The following is a 23,303-nucleotide window of genomic DNA, read 5'->3' as shown; positions in this document are numbered from 1 at the left end:
CATGTTCTAGTTTAATATAAAGGCAGTATATTATTGAATGTAACCAAGTTTATTCCTTAGAGATGAAGAAAAATATATAAATTTGATCACCTCAAAATACAACTATCATTAGGCATGAGTCTAAATGTGTGAAACATGTATTTCGAAAGATTAGGCCAATCCAGAATGGTCCAAGGTGGAGATGTCTTGGTGTGACTATTTAAACTTGCTGCCTGGTGCGAAAAACCAGCAGATAAATGGCTATAAATGATGTACCATATGCCTCTGTTTGCCTGGTAAATCTGTTTTTATGCCTGTTGTCCCACTTTAATTATTAATAGTTCTTTCTTTCCATCAAAAGTACTCCCGTTTGATTGATGAGTTACACAGTCTTCCTAATTATAAGGAAATTGAATGGTTTCCCTCTTCTCTCCCTGCCTCACCTCCTCTTGTGTATTTCTTCCCAAACGGGTAACTAAGAAGAGAATCATCAGCTAGAGGATCAGGATAACACTAGATAAAGTGTAATATGTTTCCCAGAAGGTCTAAGGGAGAATTCAGACAAATGAAAAATTTACAGTAAAAAAATTTTTTAAAGGTAAGAAGAGACAATAATGTCTGGAGTGAATGAGTACCTGCAACCTTGGATAAGAATCTTGGAAGGCCCTGTGAGAAGGCAATAGATAAGCAGATATCTGAAGGTGATGAGGGAATAAACCATGAGAATATCTAGGAAAAAGAATGTTACAGGCAGAAAGAAGAGAACATCAAGATAAAGGCTCTGAGATGGCCTCATTTGATATATTTGAGGAACAGGAACAAGGCCAGTATACCCAGTAGAATAAGTGAGGGAGCAGTATGAAGTAGGATTGGAGGTACTGTCATGGACTTTTGGTCCACGGTAAATAAGGATTTAGGCTTTTATTATAAATTGGACTGAAAGTCATGGAAGGGTTAAAAACAAGGTATTGACACTCTGAAACGAGGATGCTGGTTGACGAGTGAACAGACTGTTGCTCTTAACAGTTTATTCTCCAAAGAATGAAGATGGGGAACCAGTTAGAAGGTTACTGCTGTAGTTCAGGAAAAAAATAATTTGAATTTAGTAGTTTTAGAAATGGCAAAAAGTGGTCAGATCATAAATATAACCTGGACATAGATCCAATAGGATTTGCTGTTAGACCGAATGTGGACCAAAGGAAAAAAATAATAGAAAATGATTAGAGTTTCTGTCTCCAGCATCTCAGTGGGTGATGATGAAAGAAGATGGGGAGAACAATAAAACTAGAGATTGTTTTTGACTTGTTAGCCTTCAGAAACTTAATTCAAGTAGAGATACTGAGTAAGAAGATATACAAGTCTAATGTACCAGGATTCGCTGTGGGCTAAAACAAATACTGATGTTATTTAAAGGCACAAGACTGGATGAGATCACCTGAAATGTGAATATAAAAAGAGAGAAGTTCAAGGACTGAGTCCCCAGGCACTTGGTTAGCAGTAGGAAGAGGAGGAGGATACTGCCAAAGAAAATGAGGTTGAGAGAGTATCAGAAGGGTGGTGTTCAAAAGTCAAATGAGAAAAGAATTTAAAGGAGGGAATAATCAATTGTGTAAAAGCTGTTATGGCTTCAAGTAAAACAAAAACTGTGAACTGATCACTGGATTTGAAAACCTACTCCAAAAGAGTTTCTGGTTGGTTGTTTTAAAAAAAAAATTTTTTTTTAATGTTTGTTTATTTTTGAGAAACAGAGAGAGAGCTCGAGCAGGGGACGGGCAGAGACAGAGGGAGACACAGAATCTGAAGCAAGCTCCAGGCTCCAAGCTGTCAGCACAGAGCCTGACGCGGGGCTCAAACCTACAAACCATGAGATCGTGACCTGAGCCGAAGTCAGATGCATACCCAACTGAGCCACCTGGGTGCCCCTGGTTGGTTGTTTTAATGAGAGGTATTATAAAAGGCACATATGCTGATGAGAAAATTCAGTATAGGGGGAAAGACAGATAATGTAGTGAAGAACAGAGAATTTCAGAAGTCCCTAAATAATAGTTAAAGGGACTAAGATACAGAGCAGAAGTAAAGGATGAGCTTTAAGAACACAGATAAATCATTTATTTTAACAGGCCCAGCATACAGAGTAAGATCATCAACTAAAAATGAGGGCCAGGAAATGGGTATTGGAAATTTAATGTGCAGCTTTGGAGCCAGTGTGAAGGAGGCAGAGTTGCAATTAACAAAGGTTGAATCTTATCAATGAAGTGACAGAGGGGCAAGAAAGTTGAGATAATGAAAGGCAGTATTTATAGTCATGGACCAAGGAAAATGAACAAGGCAAGGAGAGAAGTTAGAGCATGAAAGGAGTGATAGATAATAAAAAGTTGAGCTGAAGGTCTTCAGAAGATAAAAAAAGAAAATCATTGTAGTAGGGGAAGTGAGCTAAAAAGAAAGAAAGTGCTAGTCAGATAGTCTGAAATGCTTGCAACTGAGATTTTGTAAGTGCTACAGTCAATGGTACTGAGGTCCTAAATATAACTATTTAAGTGTGTCACTCAAGTGAAAGAAAAAACAAGATTTCTAGAGGTAAGGAGATCAAAGAATTGAGAAGTCAAGATTTTGGATAAATTATACAAGGATACTGAAACTCACTTAGAAAAATTACAGGATTAGTGGACAAGAAAAGACAGTAAACCAGTTGTTCAAATCATTAATGAGTGGGAGTGACTGAGAGAAATGTAGATGACTAGAAAAGGAGGGGAAGCAGAAAATACTGTCTGATGGCACCTACATTTTTTTTTCAAAGAGAGAGGAGGTACAACCATCCATAAATATCAATGGAAGCACATTGGAAGCACAATGGAAGCAAGGAAGACATCAACTCCACTTGCTGGTCCCATGGTGCATGAGATGTGACAGATAAGAGCTCCACTTTTCCAGAGGACTATAGAAAAAAAAAAACAACCCAGTATCCTCAGAGGAATGCCAGGCGTCTATGAGCGAAAAAAGGGTGAGATGAACCAACAGAGAAGAGCTGTAGGGTAAAGGAAATTTTGGTGATGACAAATTGGGAGTTCTAAAGGGCAGACTAAAAGGGCTTGGGAGGGTAGAGAGAAATGGGGAGTTTAAAACAGATTAGAGATACACCTGAATCACTCAGAGATAAGAAAATGAATGAGAATGATCAGGAATATTTGTACTTTTTGTGGTGATTAAGTTCAAAAGGGATATAGGGTAGAAAATTAGTTCTGAAGGTATGCTTAGGAAAGCTTGGTAAAGGTGAATAATCAATTAAATTTAGTTGTTTATTTGTGACTGGTTTGGCAATCTGTCTAAGGGAATGTTGGGAAAGGCAAAGTAAAGGAGTTGGTGGTCTCACCCAAGAACTGAGGTGCTCTTTGGGGCCCCTTCCTTACATCCTACAGTTAAAGATGTTGAGGTCTGGGGTTCTTAAAAAAGTGCATGGCTTGTACTTACAGCTAACTTATTCCATCAACACTATTTACTGAATGAATAAAAAATGCACTACTCTAGGTGCTGTAACTCCTAATTACCTACATGTGAATTTGTCCATGGATTATCAAAGTTAAGCAATATAATAATATAATAAAATAATAGCTACTAGGCACTAAGTATGATACATATATTAAATCACTTAATAACAATTAACTTAATGAGGTTGATAATATTATCTTCATTTTTTGGACAGTATGTCCAATGCACAACTCTACAAATTAAGCCTTTTATAATCTAGAATGCATCTGCTTAGGACAAATAATACTCTTTTAATACAAATTAGCCTATATATTTTCCCACATGGGTATCTGAAAAGTGTTTTCCTGTATGTTAATGTAGGACAGGATTTTTCCTCTTAAAAAGTAGACTATTCAACTCTTATTAAAATTTTATTGTTCTTCTTCAGTTATGACAAGTCATCATGTCTGTTCCATTCACTCCCAAGAAAAGAACTGTGTTGTTTTCTGCTTCATTAGGCATGTCATTTGTCTGGGGGAGGGTGGAATCCTGTTTGATTATTTACACTGATCCATGTTAGGGATTTTCAAGTAGTCCAAAATATAGGAACAGTTGCTAAACACACATTCAAAGTGACCTACCACTTCACAGCTGTTCAAAGTTTATATAACTACTATACTCATTAATAAACACTAGTATCGCCCAATAGGCAAAACTTTTTACCTAGGAGCTAATCAAGTATAGCAAAGACTAGAAATACTGTGCTGGAGTTCTTTAAAACCCTCATAAATATATAAATTGGCCCTAGACTGGAAGTGAGCTGAGTGCACTATATAAGTCGGGGAAGGTTGGCATTAAGTGACCCTAACAGGAAGAATAGAGGGAATTCTGAGGTAAGGAAATGAGCGCTTGAAGCACTGTTTTTCTGTATTATTCAAAATTAAGAACTTACGTAGAATGAAGCACAAAATAGAAAAAACTTAAACCAGAGTAAAATAATTAGAAACTCATCTTAATTTAACATTAAAACAAAACAAAACAAATCCAACGTAAACTTCTGGGATATAATCAAATGACAAAAATGAGAAATAGTTTGTAAGCTGTGTAGTTATCATCACTGGGTAGAGATTCAAAGGGGTGAGGAAATCAGGTACATGGGGGATTTGTGTGGCTTCAAGGAAATACTAAGAATGGAAGGGAAGAAAAGGGAAGTACAGAAAGAAATAGGCTACTGTGAAGAACTAAAGGCACTTGTGAGGGAAGGAAAATAAAAATAGGTACCCAGGAGGCTTTGGATTAGGTGCTGTATTCTGGAAGGCCACAAACTAAAAAGGTTCTTGGTAACTGAAATGGAAAATAATTCCATAAACATTTATGGAGCACCAAATATATGCCATGCCCTATACTAGAAGCTGGGGGTCTTGCCAAAGTTTATAACCACTTAGCTTCCTTATCATTTAAAAAGACATTAATGACTTCATACTAAGTTCCAGATATTACAGTAGAACCTGGCATATAATCTGAGTTATTAACGTGAGTATTTCCATCACACAAGCAATTTAAATGAATTTTTAAAGTAAATAAATTTTCTTTTTATTTATAAAGGATATTTGGGGGGATATTAAATCAGAGTAATGATTTTCAAATTAATAAAACTTCGTTTAATAGCAATTCTCCAAACTGCTAAAAGTATCATGCTGCATAGTTATAAGGAATTAGATTCAAAGTTAATCTTGCTATCAAATCTTAGAAAAAATATTTCTAACAACAGTGAAACAGGAGACCTGGTAATCAGTGCTATTATTTATCAGTTGCAGAACAAAACACTATCATGTACTATCTTCAAAGATATGTAGCATATGCTCAATATATTATGAAATTTCATTAATCTACTTTGCTTATAACAATATGTAAATCCTTCTGGTGCTACAAAATAAAACTGCAAGCCATGGGTCAGTAGATGAAACAGAAAAATGTATTCTAGCATCAACCAAGACCAAAATATGTCTAACGTTCTATCTCAGTCCTATTGTATTTTATCCAGTAAAATGAATTCCAGTGAGTTATAAGAAAAGACTTGGATACACAAAATACCTGACTCATCAGTTAGAAAAACCCATAGAATGAAAAATGATATGATGGCACGCTAGAGCAGGAGAAATAAAAGCTAAAACCTCTGACCTCATGTCTACATTTCTAGAGATGAAATACAAAGATAACGAAAAAGTAACAAAAAGAGATGTGAAAGAAATAAAAACTAAGTCATGTATCAGTATACACAAATGACCTGAAACAAATGGGAGAAAAATAAAATTTTAAATGGCTTTGTAGGATTAATTGCAAATAGTGTTTTTATTGAAAACTATTGTATTTATTTCTATTTTAGTGCAATAGCAACTTTTTCTCCAACTCCTAACTGTAATATAATTCATTGGTTTCAACAGTTTTATATGTGAACTATTTTGCTTGTCTTTTCATTTGTATGCCCCTAATAAGATGAATTATGTATCCGTGGTAGCATGTATGTGTATGTATACATATACAGTACTGTTTATTTATATAAACTACATGTAAGTTTTAAGTCTATCTTTTTTTACTGACAATGGAAAAAATATTCATTTAAGATTAATCTATAATGAATAACAACACCAAGCCTTAGTCTTTGCATCTCTTTTTGGTATGTGCAACTGTAGTAAAAATCAAGTTAGTTAAATTCTTTGGGCAGTAGTCAACCTAAGAGTTAAATCATATTGTTGCTTCTGAAGAAGTTTTGATTATAACTAATATCAGTACCTAAAAACAATTATGACTCCCTAATCCAGTAATTCCATTTCTTTCACACATGTAAGCAAAATAAATACAATTTATCATGTAAGAAATATGGCATTATTTTAAAATTAAAACTACTGAAAGACAATTCAAGTAATCAAAAGCAACAAAGAAGCTGTTGACAGTTTATATTTATTGTGCTGCTTCTAATAAAAAAAGAGATGGCTTTAAAGAAATGTATTTTTAAAAAGCACTGGGATATGTGTATGAATTTTATTATTACTGATGTCAAATGACAAAAGCATTCTCCTTATTTTTATATGACTATTTCTTATCTTTTCATTTTTACTAAAGTTGAATGAGTATCTATTAAAGTATTTTAAAATATGAATAGCTCTCAACCTCCTTTAATGCCAAATAAATATTTCACCTAAATTATTATTAATTTTCTATTTTCCCACTATTTTCAAAACTCATTTCCTCAAAAAGATTCGGTTTTATGTGTTTTGTTTTTTTTTTAATTTGGAAGATTTTTAGTGCTTGGTCATCTCTTTAAAAACTGTCAATTGACTATTTGAAAAAATATTCCTACAATTGTGTAATTTCACAAGTTTAATGCTTTTAAATTAACCCTAGATAATGTATATTTATATAATGTATATTATAGAATGTATATTTATACAAATATATATTTAATTATTTGAATAAACCATAATTTAATATAACTTTTTAAGATATAAGTATATAGAGCAATAGCCAACTACTCCATTTATTCTCAAAACACTAGAAAATAAAAATATTTCAAATTATCTTCTGTTTCTGTACCATAACAATCTCCCCAGCATATCTTATGACATACAAAAGCTAAACAAACGGGTATTTTCTTTGGTTAGACATCATAGTTTACAGGATTTAAGTCTAAAAATAAGGAGACAAGCATTATTAATTTACATTTTAATTTATGTATCAATGGTTTGTATTTTTAGAGAAGTCCCTCAACAGAATCAGAGAGTGTTTTGTTTGGTATTACATAAGAGCAAAAGAGAAAATATTTTTTGTTTCCTCTTTCATGCTAAAGACCTACATAGATGGACTGAAAACATACATTTCTGCGTATCCAAGGTTTCAGTGCAGAAGACTATATTTTTAATAACAAGAAATTTATACTAACACATTTGCAAAGTAAACATAAACCGAAATATACTGAAAATAATTTCAACAAGTGGTATGTTACCTGGGTGGAGCTGGTGGCTACCGAGATGCAGTCAATAAAGCTGTGTCTTCGAGTGAAAAATGCAACTATCTGCTGCCAGCGTGAAGGTTCTGGCTCTGCTTGCAGTTCATCTGATGAACCCTTTTTTGCCCAGTGTTTCTGCTTTGGGCCTACTGAGCCATGGCTAGAGCTAGTATTGCCTCCTCGACTGGCGCGAGAGTATAGAAGTGTGTTGTTCCCGAAAATGTAATTCATCTCTGCAGCCCTGCAGGTGGTTGCCAAGCAGTCTTACTTCTCTACCAGCTGCTGAGTGGTGAATGATCGGTAAAAACTGCAGCTAGAATTACAGCAGCATCACTTGGAGATCAGGGAAAATAAAAACCTTGAGAAATGATGCTCATTTTCTCTGTAATTTCTTCCCATGAAAGAGCTTGTATCTTTCCTCTGTACCTGTTAGTTGTATGATGGCTGAGTTTATATTTGCAGACAAAAAAGACGGCATAAGGTTGATGTCTTTCTCATGATTATTTTTTCACCAGCGTCTGCAGGAACCAAAAGCTGTTCTTTTGTTAGCTGATAACTAGACGGAATGAAATCCAGGAAGTGAGGTCGATTAGCAGGTAAAGAAGGATGTTATAAACACTGGACTACCAAGACCCTTCGGGGCTGCCTGATTTAATGCACAGGGTGGAGAAACCCTGGATTAGCAAGTTTCAATCTCAGTCTGTAGTAAAATCCAATGGCATCTTCACTGCTCAAATTGTAAGTATGAACTGAATTTAAAATACAAAAGGATTCTCTTGCCAACAGTTCTGATTGTTTAATTTTACTAAAGGAGACTCTGTCATTCACATAAATTTCCACATCAGGAAGGATCTCACCTTAATTAGATTCTAAGTTTTTTAAAGGTACTGTCTACATTCAACTCTAAGCATCTAATAATGATAGAGAAAACTCCATTTGTAATGTGGCATGATTATTTTATGTAATGTATTGGCTCTTAATGCTTTGATAATTGAGTCTGGAGATAGAAACAAATTAATTAGCAAAATAAATATGTGGCTTCTGGAATTTTTGTGTTAAAAAATAAACTGTTAAATGATTAGCCTAACCTCGCTTATATATCATAAACACTGATTAAAAAGTTATGAATTTTTAAAAATGCAAAAAAACTAAAAGTAAATTTTTTGTTTTATAACCAGTGAAGCATGTGTTATCCAACACTACATAAATAATACTCTGGTTCACTAAATAACATTGTCTGATTCCTAAGTAGTCATTTTCCTTTTTTCTAAAAAATTTTTAGGGTGGAATGGGGGGGGGGAGAGACAGAGACAGACAGACAGGGAGGGAGGGAGGAAGGGAGAATATCTTAAGCAGGCTCCATGCTAAGCATGGAGACTTACACTAAGGTTAGATCCCACGAGCCTGGGATCACAGCCTGAACTGAAAATCAAGAGTGGCTTAACTGACTGAGCTACCCAGGTGCCCCTAAATAGTCATTTTCTAACATCTAATACTAGGTCTCTTTCTTTCCTTTTTTAATTTTTTTTAATGTTTATTTATCTTTGACAGAGAGACAGACAGAGCATGAGCAGGGGAGGGGCAGAGAGAGAGGGAGACACAGAATCTGAAGCAGGCTCTGAGCTGTCAGCATGGAGCCCGACGCGGGGCTTGAACTCACGCACAGTGAGATCATGACCTGAGCCAAAGTCGGACACTCAACAGACTGAGCCACCCAGGCGCCCCACCAGGTCTCTTTCTCAACAGAGTAGTCCACCTCAGAATCACCTAGGATGCTGGTTAAAAATGCCGACTGGTATCCCCTCCCCACCAGAATTTTTTGGGGTAAGAGGGATATGGAAATTTTCATTTTAAAAAAGCCCCCTAAGTGACTTTTTTTTTTTTTTCAAATCAATCCTGTGTCTTTATTAATGGGAGTTAGAAAGAGACTATACTCGGCAACCAAGGGGTGAGGTAATGGGCAGAAAGGTGGGGTGGGCTCAGGCTCTGGAGATTCAAGGGCAAAGTGATGGTCTAGGAGGGGACAAGGAGACCAACCAGTTCTTGGCAGCAGCTGAAGAGATACCCAAGGGTGAGCTTTCGGACACTGGGGCAATCAGCTGGTTCTGCAGGGGGTGCAGGGTAAATTGGCATGGCCTGGAATTTCCCTGAGGCCACCCTGCCTGGTCTACCTAGATCATCCACTGGTCCTGATCCTGTTCATTGCCTTCTATTCCACCTCACTGACCTCTCCATCATCAGGTGACTCATTGTAGTTATTCATCTCATCCATGTCCTGCATGTCCTCATCAACCTCTGAGTCCTCTTCACTACCCTCCTCATCTTCATCCTCCTCTTCCTCGTCATCATAGTGCTCTGAGGCCGGCTTGCTGATAGGTACCAGATTGTCTTTCTCTGCAATGCTCTGGAGTCAGGCCTGATGCTGTTGTTCTTGCTGCTGCAGCTCTGTCTCCTCCACGCAGGGTCAATCCAGATTAAACCACAGTGTCTCAGTCACACAGAGGAAGAGTGAGGGAGTGAGGGAAACAAGGTGGATATGGCTCCTAGACTGAGGTAAAGGGCCAGGTGAATCCAGCTTTCAGATGTATTTGGTTTTAGTTATTCGGTTAGTTTGATTAGGTGATGGGATGGAGTAGAAGGTAGCAGGGAAATAGCTCTTCCTTGTGGGAATCAGACAGACCTGGGTTTGAATCCTGGCTCCACCACTTACTAGCTGTTTGACCTCGGCCAAGTCACTTAACCTCTCTGAGCCTCAGTTTCCTCATGTCTAGTTCTACTTTTGCCCTAATTCATTTGACCAATCCTGGGCCAGCCGCTGTACTTCTGTGAACCTCAGCTTCCCGGCCTGTGTCACTGACACAACACCCATTCTTACAACCAGTAAATATGAGGCAAGAGACTGAGGCTCCAAAAGCCCCCTAAGTGACTTTTAAGCAACCTGAAGTTTGAGAACCACAGGCTCCTAAGTCTGTCCTTCTAACACTGCTATATTAGTATGTAATATGTGGTCATTTAAAAACAATATATGAATAAAAGTACTGCTTGATAATATACTAATGATAGAGTAATTTACTTTTTAGGTTGCTATAAACTCATCACAAGTCCTAACCTCAGCCATACACTTTTTCAGATGTGGACTGACAAAATCTTGCTTACTGTGTGCTTACCAGCACCAACTAAATGCAGCCTAATGGAAAGTAGTATTGGCAAACTATAACCTCCAGATCCATTGCAAACCCTAATTCAGCAAGCAAAGATACTAATACTCTACAATTCCATCTCCAAAAATACAGATACATGTCCAATAAGGGTTGAGAGTCATGTGGGACTTTTGAGACTTAAGATGCTTTGTGATAGAGATTATAGCACAAAGTTTGGTCTTCTTCCCAAGGACTCTGCAGATAGTAGCTGGCAATTTTGTGGCCCTAGACAGAATGGTTCTAACCATTTGGGGGTAGGGGAAGAGAGGAAAACACTAAGAGTAAACAGAGAACTAAGTGTAGGAAAAAAGTAAAACTTCCTTAAAAAAAAAACCAGAAAAATAACAAAAAAATAGTAGTAATATTGACCAGGTACTTAATTAACAACTAGTTAGTATGATTTCAACGAATGCTCCAGTAATTGGTTTGGCCCTAAATTATGTGCCATGATGATCCAGGTCTGATAAAAACCTGAGATGGGGAGGGAAGCACTAGAATTGATGTAGATTCTGTTATTCTGGATTGGCATGGATAAGGATTTTTTTTTAAGTTTATTTATTTATTTTGAGAGAGAGAGAAAACACGTGCACTCACGCAACAACACGGGAGAGGTAGAAAGAGGTAAGAGAGGTAGAGAGAGAGAGAGAGAGAGAGAGAGAGAGAGAGAGAATCCCAAGCAGGCTCTGCACTGTCAGCACAAAGCCCGATGAGTGGCTTGAACTCATGAAACATGAAATCATGACCTGAGGCGAAATCAAGAGTTGGACGCTTAACTGACTGAGCCACCCAGGCGCCGCTGGATAGGATTTTGTACACAAATGCTTAATGCAAATTTCCTACTTACAGTGCAATTATAATACAGACAATGAACAGTAAGCCATTTGTGTACATAGAATTCCTATCCTAGGGAGCCAAACAGCTCAAAAATAATCTAAAGCTGATAGGTCACACATTCCATCTCATATATCCTCTAAGTACTGGGAAAAGTACTTTTCAATGCATGGATTTTCAAATCCATTGATATTAACAAAGCAACTATGAGATTTGGAAGGGCTTCTTTATGAAACTGACCTGTTATCTAAGCTACAAAAATCTAGGATCATCTCATCCATTGCCCAGTAGTCAATACTGCATACAAAACCTATGTGTACCTAAATCACAACTGATTTCATAGGATTTGACTGGGAGATCAAAGGTGACCAATTCCTCACTGATTTCTGCTTTAGAATAGCCCTACTCATATAGCAGAGTTGAAAATAAACTCTATTCCATTAAAACAAAATTTAAGCAATCATTAGGGAACCTGGAAAGTCTATTTAAAATAATGAATTAAAAAAATACACAATGTCAAAATCACTGAATAACTATTAACATTTAAATATGATTTTAACATTCTTTTTTCTGTACAGTTTACTTTTAGTCAAAAAATGATGATAATATTAACTATAACAGAACTCTAAACAATAAAGCTTAAGTAAACTGAATATATCCACTTAGCGGATTATTACATAACCTAAAATACGATTTTGAAAAACTTATGACTGTGAGAAATTTATTTCATAACATGAAATGAAAGTAAGGACCATTCAGAAATATATACAGAATAAGTAGGCCCTCAATTTGCTCACCATTCCAAGTTCAAAAAATAAATTCACAAGTCTTCAGGTATAGTAACAAAGGCAAGGATTAAATAATCTCAGTAAAAAATGTAAGAGGTTGAGAGGAAAAACAATATTAAAACTCTAAAATACTAAATAAATAAATAAATAAATTACTAAGTAACTGCAAAGCTAATATACTGTAAATGCAACATAATAGGTATTTTCCTTACACTTTTATCTTTATGATCTGGCCTATTAAATTTCAAAATGTATAACTGTACTAAGAGAAGACTTTAAATAATTTTTTAAACAAAACAAAAAACACACAGTTCACCTACTTCTCCCATTTCCCTGTGTCTTATAGCCACCAATCTTTTGTCCATATTATAACAGAGATCACTGGTATTTGTCCTTCTCTGACTTATTAGCATAGTGCCCTCAAAGTCAAACCATGTTGTCACAAAAGGCAAAATTTCATTCTCTTTGACCACATGTACAATGTTTTCTTCAACCATTCTTCCACTGATGGATACTTAGGTTGTTTCCATATCTTGGCTACCATAAATAATGCTGCAATGAACATGGGGGTGCATGTATCTTTTTGAATTCGTGTTTTCATTTTCTTCAAATAAATACACAGAAGCAGATCTGCTGAATCATATGGTAGGTTTATTTTTAATTTTCTGACGAACTTCCATACTATTTTCTATAATGGTTTCACCAATTTGCATTCCCAACAACAGTACATGAGGGTTTCTTGCCAACACTTATTATTTCTTGTCCTTTTGTTAACAGTCATTCTAAAAGGTGTGAGGTAATATCTCACTGTGGTTTTGACTTGCATTTCCCTGATGATTAATGATGTTGTGTATCTATGTTTTCATGTACCTGTTGGCTATCTGAGGTCTTCTTTGGAAAAAATGAATATTCAGATCTTCTGGCATTTTTTTAATCAGATTTTTTTTTTTTTTGCTATTGAGTTGTAGGAGTTCCTTATGTATTTTGGATATGGCTCCTTATCCATTAATTATCCATGATTTGCCATTATTTTCTCCCATTCAGTAGTATGCCTTTTCATCTTGGTGGCATGGCTTCCTTTGCTGAGCAGAAAGCTTTTTAGCTTGATGTAATCCCATTTAGTTTATTTTTGCTTTTGTTTCTTTTGCTTATGGTGTCATTTTCAAAAAATCATCACTGAGACCTATGTCAAGGAGATTACTGTCTATGTTTTCTTCTAGGACAAGATTAAGCTGAGAAGACTGATGACACAGATGGGTTATTTGCTTAGAAAAACTCTGATCATATACCAATACCTTCTGTCTGAGCACCATCTTGTGGTCAAACTGTATGCAAACCATAAGCTTACCTTAATACATCAGGGCCATCCAAAAAAGAGAAGATAAAATTCAACAACATTTTAATATATTCCAGAGATGTGAAAACAAAACTCATTTCAAAAGGTATGCATAATATACTCAAAATGGGAAAGATTCTATTCCTGTACTAGTTTAATAGGCATATATTTGCTTATGACTATCTTTTCTGTTACCCTCACTTCTCACATTTGAAAAACTACCAACTACTGCTAGTGATTTCATTTGATACTGTTCTCAGCACTACTGGATGAAATGTATCCAGGCTAGGAGATATACTTATTTAAAATAATTACCTGTTAACACACTGTTCTATCTTCAATTTCAAGTCCTGCTTAACTATGTTTACTTTTGCACATATTGATTTGAACATAAGTTTCCTGGTCATTGACAACAAAGCCAAATATAATTCCCTCAATGATCAATGCAACATCCCATACCAAGCTGCCTCCATGTACCTACTGCCCTCCTTGTCACTTCATCCTGACTTAAATATATTTTGAAACAGGCTGGACTTTTATTTATTCAATTTACTGTTTACCATTTTTCCTAATTCTCAGCTCATTTTCTGTTTTAGGAATCTTGACACTGTTCTTATTATAATATACTATTATATTTATAACTGTTTAAAATGTAAGCTTTTTAAAAAGATTCTTATACACCACAAAAACTTATCCACTATGTCTTTTTCTTCCATTTTCACCATTATACTGACAATTTCTTCCTTCATACTGCCCAGGACTGGCAAGAAAGTTTCCCTTTCAGAGTCTTAAATCATAATCACCTTCAGGTTAAATAAGGCCTGAATAAAGTAACTTTCAATCACTATCTTATTTCATTCATTATTTCAGTAATACGAATCAGCACCAGCACTGCAAGAACCTAATAGATTATTTCATAGCACATTTTATGGTGGCAAACCCCTCATAAGGCCACTCATCAGCTCAGGATTGAGGCCCTTCACACCTTACACTCATTTCCGAATAAGTTCCCTAAGCTACAGTATCATGAACCTTCCTGTATTTTTACCCTGATTATCACCCTGCTACTATACTTATTTTCCCCAGTAACTGCCTTCTCCTCTGAATTGGCATCTTGTGCACACCCTTCAACACTTTATCCAAAAGTCAATTTTCTTTTTTCAGACACCTCCAAAAATTTAGTTTTTCTCTTTATTTTCTCATGTTATATATTGTTATATCTCTCTATAAAAAATACTAATCACTGAAATCTAACAGTTACTAGCATAGATGTTTAATAAATGCTAAACGTGTATTATTTAATAATCAAAACTAATATTCTAGCAGGTGATATTTTTCCAAAATCATATAATCAACTTTATTTAAAAGTTTTCAAAAATTTACACAATGTCAATGAGAAAGTTCACTTCTGCTAGATCCTCTACTAGCTATAGGTGCACTCAATCTTATATTTAGTTTAGCAATGCCCAGGGTCAAATGTGAGGGCTTTCCACGTATTCTTTAATGTTCATCAGTTTGTTTATATTTAACTTTTAAAAAGGGGGTGGGACGCTCACTGCCCATGCCTCTATCAGAATCTGCATATATACAGAAGTAACTACCAAAACACCTACCAAGACTGAGGAGTTGAGTGTGTGCAAACTGGCTTTGCATAGTTTATAACAATCAGAATGACCAGATATTCAAAATATCAGAAACAAAAAATTACACCTACCTGGGAGAATTTTTTGACTAAAGTAATAGGTTATATTAATTCAGGCAACAGAAACTACACACAGACTGACAAGAACAGCATATAAAGCAGGACACAGTGCTTCCAATTCAAGTGTTCTAAAGTTATGTTATTCAGAATGAGGATAGAAGAGATTTCTTGACTTGAGATTTTTGTAAGTTAAAAATGTGTATTAAAATTTCTAGGATAACCATTAAAGGAAGAGAAACAAATGGAAATTGGACATGAGAAAATATAACCTAATGTAAGATATGAAAGGAACAAATGCCTCCTATTGAGATAGAGAAGCTGAAGGAACTACATTTTAGAAAGGTTCTATTTCTGCTGTTTTTCTACTGGAGCCCCCATTTACTCGTGTTCGATATTTTGCACCTGAGTAAAAACCAGAGACACTAAGTTCCCACTCCAAGGAGGAAACAAGAAAGTTCACCATTCTCTGGGTTTTGTCCTAGGCCTCCCAAACACCTGATAACAGCTAAGAAGAGTCAGATCCCAAACATGTTCCAGGATGTTAGCTTTTAAAGCCTTGGCTGACACTAGCTAGCATCAATACCCTCTACCTTTGATGATTTATAAAACAACACCTATTTGCCTCTGATTAGACCCTCTGCTGGATTCCTGAAGGAACACATATCCTGGACCCCTTTACAATATAAACCCCAGGCCCCAAGCAACAAAGACACTCATTCTCCTTTCCTTTCGGAGTCTCACAGACATTCCATCTACTATTCTTTACCTGTCACTTATGCTACTCAGTAAACTCTGCTTTCACTTTCTCCAGCTCCTGTTTGATTTTTATCCTGCACAAAGTCAAGTACCCTTTTGGCTGGTCCTGCAGGAACCCCCTTCTGGATTTTTGGACCACCCTGACTGTATCAGTATGTTTAAAAATTAAGCAACATACCTCTAAATAATTCATGGGGCAAAAATAAGTAAGTAAGTAAGTAAGTAAGTAAGTAAATAAATAAATAAATAAATAAAGGAAATGTTAGAATAAAAAAAAATTACATGTTAAAACTTGTGGGATACAGCGAAAGTGATATTTAAAGGAAAAATTACAAACTCAAATACTGATACTATTAACAATAAGCAACCAACTTAAGAAACTAGGGAGAAAAAAATAAACCCAAAGAAAGCAGAAGAGAAAAAAATAATCATGGTAAGAGGAGAAAGGGGAAAAGGTAAAAGGAGAATTGTCTATGTCACTAATAGCCAATCGATTTTTTCTTCTTTGTATCTCTCATTTAGTCTCCCAAGGGAAGATCAGACTGCTCCTTACCAAACAAAATCTGTAATTTATATGCAGGCTATCCACACATTTATATTTATAGATGTACATGAACGTGTGTATTATGTAGGTATATGTGTGTGTGAAAACAAGGAGGGTGGGGATAGCAGCACATGGGGGAAGAATACAAGATTTAAAAAGATTTTAATGTTTATTTTATTTTTAAGAGGTGGGGGAGGGGCAGAGAGAGAGAGAGAAGGAGACACAGAATCTGAAGCAGCTCTCAGCACAGGAGCCCAATGTCGGGCTAGAATGCACAAACTGTGAGACCATGACCTGAGCTGAAGTCAGAGACTTAACCGATGAGCCACCCAGGTGCCCCAAGAACACAAGATTTTTTAAAAAGAGATGAATCTTGTCAAAGACCATCTTTTGGCAAGAATGATCAAGGGGGAAAAAAACAAAACAAGGCACAAATAATTATTAGGAATGAAAAAGGGGCCACACTTAAATATGCTATAGACAAAAAAAAACCTCACAGGATATTAATAATATTTTGAAATAAATATGAAATGGATAAATTCCTAGAAAAAAAATAACTAGCAAAACTATCAATAGAAAATCTAAATGATACTACAACGATTAAAATTTTTAACCAGTAATACAAAGTCATCCCTCAAAGAAAATTATAAAACAGAAGATTTTTACTAGGAAAAAAATTATCCTTATTCACAATACATAAAATCAACAAATGATTAGTAGCCAGAATATATAAAGAACTTATACAAATCAGTAAAAAGGACAACCCAAGACCATATAAATAAGCAAAAATCTTGAGAGTTTATGTATCACAGAAGAGAAAACCTAAATGACCGATATTTTCAACCTTATTATCAAACAGGGAAATGAACATTAAAGTCACAATGAGATACTATTCCAAGCCCAAAATATGGCAAAAATAGTAACACCACGCACTGATGAGAATATGGATCATTTAAAACTCAAATATTGCTGCTGAAAAGGTAAAGTATACAACCACTTGGAAAATAATCTGGTGTTACCCACGAAGATATTTATACATAACCTATGTTTTTTATAGCATGTTAATAAAAGAAAACTCTAGAGCAGTAAAAATAATCTTAGGAATATAATATTGAGCAAAAGAAGTCAAGTTGAGATTATATACAGTATACGCTACTTATATAAAATTTAAGATTGGCAAAATAAACAATATATTGATTAGAAATCTAAATATGTGGTAGAGCTCTATAAGAAACCAGGATTGTGGTTATTTCTGAGGGGAGTTAATGCCAGTATTAATGCTCTTTGTCTATAAGTACTAACATTTAAAACAAATTTTTAAAATATTCCAATGTGTAATATTTGAAACAAGTTATTTCCTTTGTGGGAATTTTTAGGCTTAGAATCACTGAATAAATTCTTTTAATAAAATGTATCTTTAAAAGTGTTTTTAGAATGCTAATAAATATTATAAAATTCTTATAACTAAGAAACCAGAAATAAGAGGTAAAAATTCTACATAAAAGAATAGTTCTTTCTGAGCATTAGCTATACAAGTAACAAAAGTAATATATAATTCATAGCAACAAAATAAAGTCATCATCTTACCTTTATTGGTGAAATATGAGAATGGGAAACAAATCCATGGACATTCTCAATTTCTGACAGGTTCTTCTCTGAGACATGAACTAATTCCGGACCTATCACCTCATTAGTGATTTGTGGGGATATGTGCTCTTGAGGAGGTGTATCTTCATCCTGATACCGGTATTTCTGTAAGAAAAATTATTAAATATGAAAAAGCCCTGAAAGGCAAAGTGAGTTCAATTTGAATCATAGTTTCATAACTAACCAAATACTCAATAATATTTAACTGTATGAAAAGTGTACTGTATGGTTTAATGCAGAAAGTCTGAGAGAAACAGGCCTCCATTTTAAAGTCATTCCAAATTTTAATAAAATTATTTGATTAAAAATAATTCAGATTCTGGGAAGATGGGTGAATAGGAAGCACAAAGAATTTGTCTTTCCACTTAGACAACAATTACACATGCAGAAACTGTCTGATGTAACTATTCTGGAACTCTGCAATCTGTTGAAGGCTTGCAACTACCAGGGGAAAACATGGGATGGTAAACTGTGATTAATTTAGGTCAAATTTACCACCTCAATTCATCACAGTACTGGAAGTTGCACCCAGAGCAATTAGGCAAGAAAAAAAAATAAAAGGCACCCAAATTGGAAAGGAAGAAGTAAAATGATCTCTGTCTGCAGATGATATAATGTTATATGTAGGAAACCCTAAAGACTCAGCAAAAAAGCTGTTAGAGCTAATGAATTCAGCAAAGTAGCTGGATACAAAGTCAACACAAAATTCAGTTGCGTTTCTATATATAATCTAAAAAGAAAATTACAAAAACAGTTCCATTTACAATAGCATCAAAAAGAATAAAATACTTGGGAATAAACTTTACTTGTACAATGAAAACTATAAAATACTGCTGAAAGAAATTAAAGATGACAGAAAAAAAATGGAAACACATCCTGTGTTTATAGATCGGAAGACTTAGTATTATTAAGATGTCAATATTACCCAAAGCAATTTACAATCTCTGTCAAAATCCCAATGACATTTTTTTGCAGAAAGACAAAAACCCATTCTAAAATTCATGTGGAATCTCAAGGAACCTGAACTGCCAAAATAATCATGAAAAAGAATAAAGCTGGAGGACTCACACTTCCTCATTTCAAAACTTACTATGAAGCTACAGTATTCAAAACAGTTTGGTACTGGCATAAATACAAATGTACAGACCAATGGAACAGAATAAAAGTCCAGAAATAAACCTTCACATAAATGATCAAATTATTTTCAACAAGGGTGCCAAGACTATTCAATAGGGAAAAGACCATCTTTTCAACAAGCGGTACAAGCGGTAATTCCACTTCTAGAAACTAATCTTAGATATAGCATCAGTGAATCACAAACATGTGCATTGTAAAATATATAAAAAATCCCTTTAACTATGAATTTGACTGCTGAAAGTTACTGCACAACCTCCAACATCACCACTTTAAATAACATCCTTCTATGAAATGGTAATTACATGGAAAACAATCAGATTCACATCACTATTTGCCAGTTCATTTAACATGATAGAAGAAATGTTTTTACATATAAACCTCAAATTATTTTCAAAACCAGTGAAAAGAATTCTCTAACTTTATCCTGAGTAAGGCTGAAGTTATAAATATACTTTAACAAAGTTTAACATATTTTAACAGTGTTTAAATTTTTTTAACATTTATTTATTTTTGACAGAGAGAGAATGGGGGGGGGGGAAGGGCAGAGAGAAAAGGAGACATAGAATCTGAAGCAGGTCCAGGCTCTCAGCTGTCAGTCAGCACAGAGCCCAATGCAGGGCTCGAACTCACAACCTGCAAGATCATGACCTGAGCCAAAGTCAGACACTTAACTGACTGAGCCACCCAGGCACCCCAACACAGTTTAAATGCTCAATTGGGCAGAAACAAAATCTAAGTACTTCTATATCTTAATAGGAGATATAATTATACGGAAGGAAACTTGATTATCATCTCTTTTTTTTCCTTCTCCCCAGGCTCTCCCTCATAATCATCTTTTCATACTTTACGGGTACTCCAAAACTTAATATGTACTTGGGAGAGAGTACATGCAGAAAGATGTTCACTACAGTATAGTTTGGAATGAAGAAAAATTGGAAACAAGCTTCTTATCAATACAACAACAAAAGGTAAATAAATATTGGTACAGTCATTCTACAAAAATTATGTAGATATTAAAATGGGTAAAAATCTACTTATTTTAATAGGAAAAGCTGAAGACATGGATTAATGAATGAGAAAAGCATGTTTTAAGCTAACAAACACAGTATGAACATTTTAAAGCAAAGCAATTCTACACTTATGTATGTGTATGTATATATAATCATATGTATATGCATATGCAGTGTGTATATGTGTGTGTGTGTATATATATATATATATCTTCATATGTATACGTCTCTGTGTGTATGTCTGTGAATGTGTGTATATACTGAGATGATACCATGCACATTTTCAGATCACAATGCTATGAAACTTGAAATCAACCACAGGAAAAAGTTTGGGAGACCTCCAAATACATGGAGGTTAAAGAACATCTTACTAAAGAATGAATGAGTCAACAGGCAATTAAAGAAGAAATTGAATAAAAAAAAAAACACCAAAAAACCCCATACAGATCAATGAAACAAAGAGCTGGTTTTTCAAAAAAAATAAACAAAATTGATAACCCCCTAGCCAGACTTCTCAAAAAGAAAAGACAGAGGACCCAAATAGACAAAATCATGAATGAACATGGAATTATTACAACCGTCCCTCAGAAATACAAGCAATTATCAGAGAATACTATGAAAAATTACATGCCAAAAAACAGGACAACCTGCAAGAAATGGACACTTTCCTAGACATGTACACACTATCAAAACTCAAAAGGGAAGAAACAGAAAATTTAAACAGACCTATCACTAGTGAAGAAATTGAATCAGTTACCAAAAATCTCCCAACAAACAAGAGTCCTAGACTGGATGGCTTCCCAGGGGAATTCTACCAGACATTTAAAGCAGAGTTAATACCTATCCTTCTCAAGCTGTTCCAAAAAAGAGAAATGGAAGGAAAACTTCCTGACTTATTCTATGAAGCCAGCATTACCTTGATTCCCAAACCACACAGAGACCCCACAAAAAAAAAGAGAATTACAGGTCAAGATCCCTGATGAACATGGATGCAAAAATTCTCAACAAGATACTAGCAAACTGAATTCAACAACATATTAAAATAATTATTCACCATGATCAAGTGGGATTCATTCCTGGGCTGTAGGGCTGGGTCGATATTTGCAAACCAATCAATGTGATACATCAATGTGAGGCTGAAGTTATAAATATACTTTAACAAAGTTAAAAGATCATATGATCATATGATCAAAAGATCATATGACAGGATATGATCCCGTCAATAGATGTAGAAAAAGCATTTGACAAAATACAGCATCCCTTCTTAATAAAAACCCTCAAGAAAGTTGGGATAGAAGGAACATACCTAAACATCATAAAAGTCATATATGAAGAGCCCATAGCTAATATCATCCTCAATGGGGAAAAACTGACAAGTTTCCCCGAGATCAGGAACACAACAGGGATTTCCACTCTCACCGCTGTTGTTTAACATAATGTTGGAAGTCCTAGCATCAGCAATCAGACAACAAAGTGAAATAAAGGCATCAAAATTGGCCAAGAAGTTAAACTTTCACTTTTTGCAGAAGACGTGATACTCTACACAGAAAACCCGAAAGATTCCACCGAAAGTCTGTTAGAACTGATACAAGAATTCAGCAAAGTCGCAGGGTACAAAATCAAGGTACAGAAATCGGTTGCATTTCTATACATCAATAATGAAGCAAAAGAAAGAGAAATCAAGAAATTGATCCCATTTATAATTGCACCAAGAACCTTAAAATACCTAGGAATAAGCCTAACCAAAGATATAAAAGATCTGTATGCTGAAAACTATAGAAAACTTATGAAGGAAATTGAAGAAGACACAAAGAAACAGAAAAACATTCCATGCTCACAGATTGGAAGAATAAATATTGTTAAAATGTCAATACTACCCAAAGCAATCTACACATTCAATGCAATCCCAATCAAAATTGCACCAGCATTCTTCTCCAAGCTAGAACAAACAATCCTAAAATTTGTATGGAACCACAAAAGACCTCAAATAGCCAAAGTAATATTGAAAAAGAAAACCAAAGCGGGAGGCATCACAATCCTAGACTTTAGCTTCTACTACAAAGCTGTAATAATCAAGACAGCATGGTATTGGCACAAAAACAGACACATAGACCAATGGAATAGAGAACTCAGAATTGGACCCACAAATGTATGGCCAACTAATCTCTGACAAAGCAGGAAAGAGTATCCAATGGAAAAAAGACCGTCTCTTTAGCAAATGATGCTGGGAGAAATGGACAGCAACATGCAGAAGAATGAAACTAGACCACTTTCTTATATCACACACAAAAATAAAATGGATGAAAGACCTAAACGTGAGACAGGAAACCATCAAAACCCCAGAGGAGAAATCAGGCAACAATCTCTTTGACCCCAGCCACAGCAATTTCTTGCTCGACACATCTCCAAAGGCAAGGGAATTAAAAGCAAAAATGAACTACTGGGACCTCATCAAAATAAAAAGCTTCTGCACTGCAAAGGAAACAATCAACAAAACTAAAAGGCAACCGACAGAATGGGAGATATTTGCAAATGACATATTGGATAAAGGGTTAGTATCCAAAAATCTATAAAGAACTTATCAAACCCAACACCCAAAAAATAAATAATCCAGTGAAGAAATGGGCAGAGACATGAATAGACACTTTTCCAAAGAAGACATCCAGATGGCCAACAGACATGTGAAAAGATGCTCAACATCACTCACTATCAGGGAAGTACAAATCAAAACCACACTGAGATACCACCTCACACCAGTCAGAGTGGCTAAAGTTAACAACTTAGGAAACAATAGATGCTGGCGAGGATGTGGAGACACAGGAACCCTCTTGCACTGTTGGTGGCAATGCAAGCTGGTTACAGCTGCTCTGGAAAACATTGTGGAGGTTCCTCAAAAAATTAA

The 23,303-nt window shown here is 35.2% G+C and overlaps 1 protein-coding gene and 1 pseudogene across 30 annotated transcripts in view; both read right to left on the bottom strand.

The window, feature by feature from the left end:
• The window catches only part of DLG1 (discs large MAGUK scaffold protein 1), a 279,344-nt gene that overhangs the window by 142,787 nt on the left and 113,254 nt on the right, over positions 1 to 23,303 (bottom strand). For 24 of the 30 annotated variants that reach the window (XM_086675062.1, XM_086675061.1, XM_086675060.1 and 21 more), the window contains one exon: positions 18,195 to 18,359. In XM_086675062.1, the coding sequence (XP_086531188.1) occupies positions 18,195 to 18,359 (165 nt within the window). Of the gene's footprint in view, positions 1 to 7,447; positions 7,832 to 18,194; positions 18,360 to 23,303 lie in introns of those variants that run through there. The other 6 variants (XM_086675083.1, XM_086675086.1, XM_086675088.1 and 3 more) reach the window with 1 other exon arrangement.
• LOC112849365 (anaphase-promoting complex subunit 15 pseudogene) lies at positions 9,202 to 10,319 on the bottom strand (annotated as a pseudogene).

The sequence above is a fragment of the Puma concolor genome, chromosome C2 (assembly GCF_028749965.1).
Source record: "Puma concolor isolate L17-30 chromosome C2, mPumCon1.1.hap2, whole genome shotgun sequence".
Lineage (NCBI taxonomy): Eukaryota > Metazoa > Chordata > Mammalia > Carnivora > Felidae > Puma > Puma concolor.
Note: the sequence above shows the minus strand (reverse complement) of the source record. Positions and strands in the feature narration are given on the sequence as shown.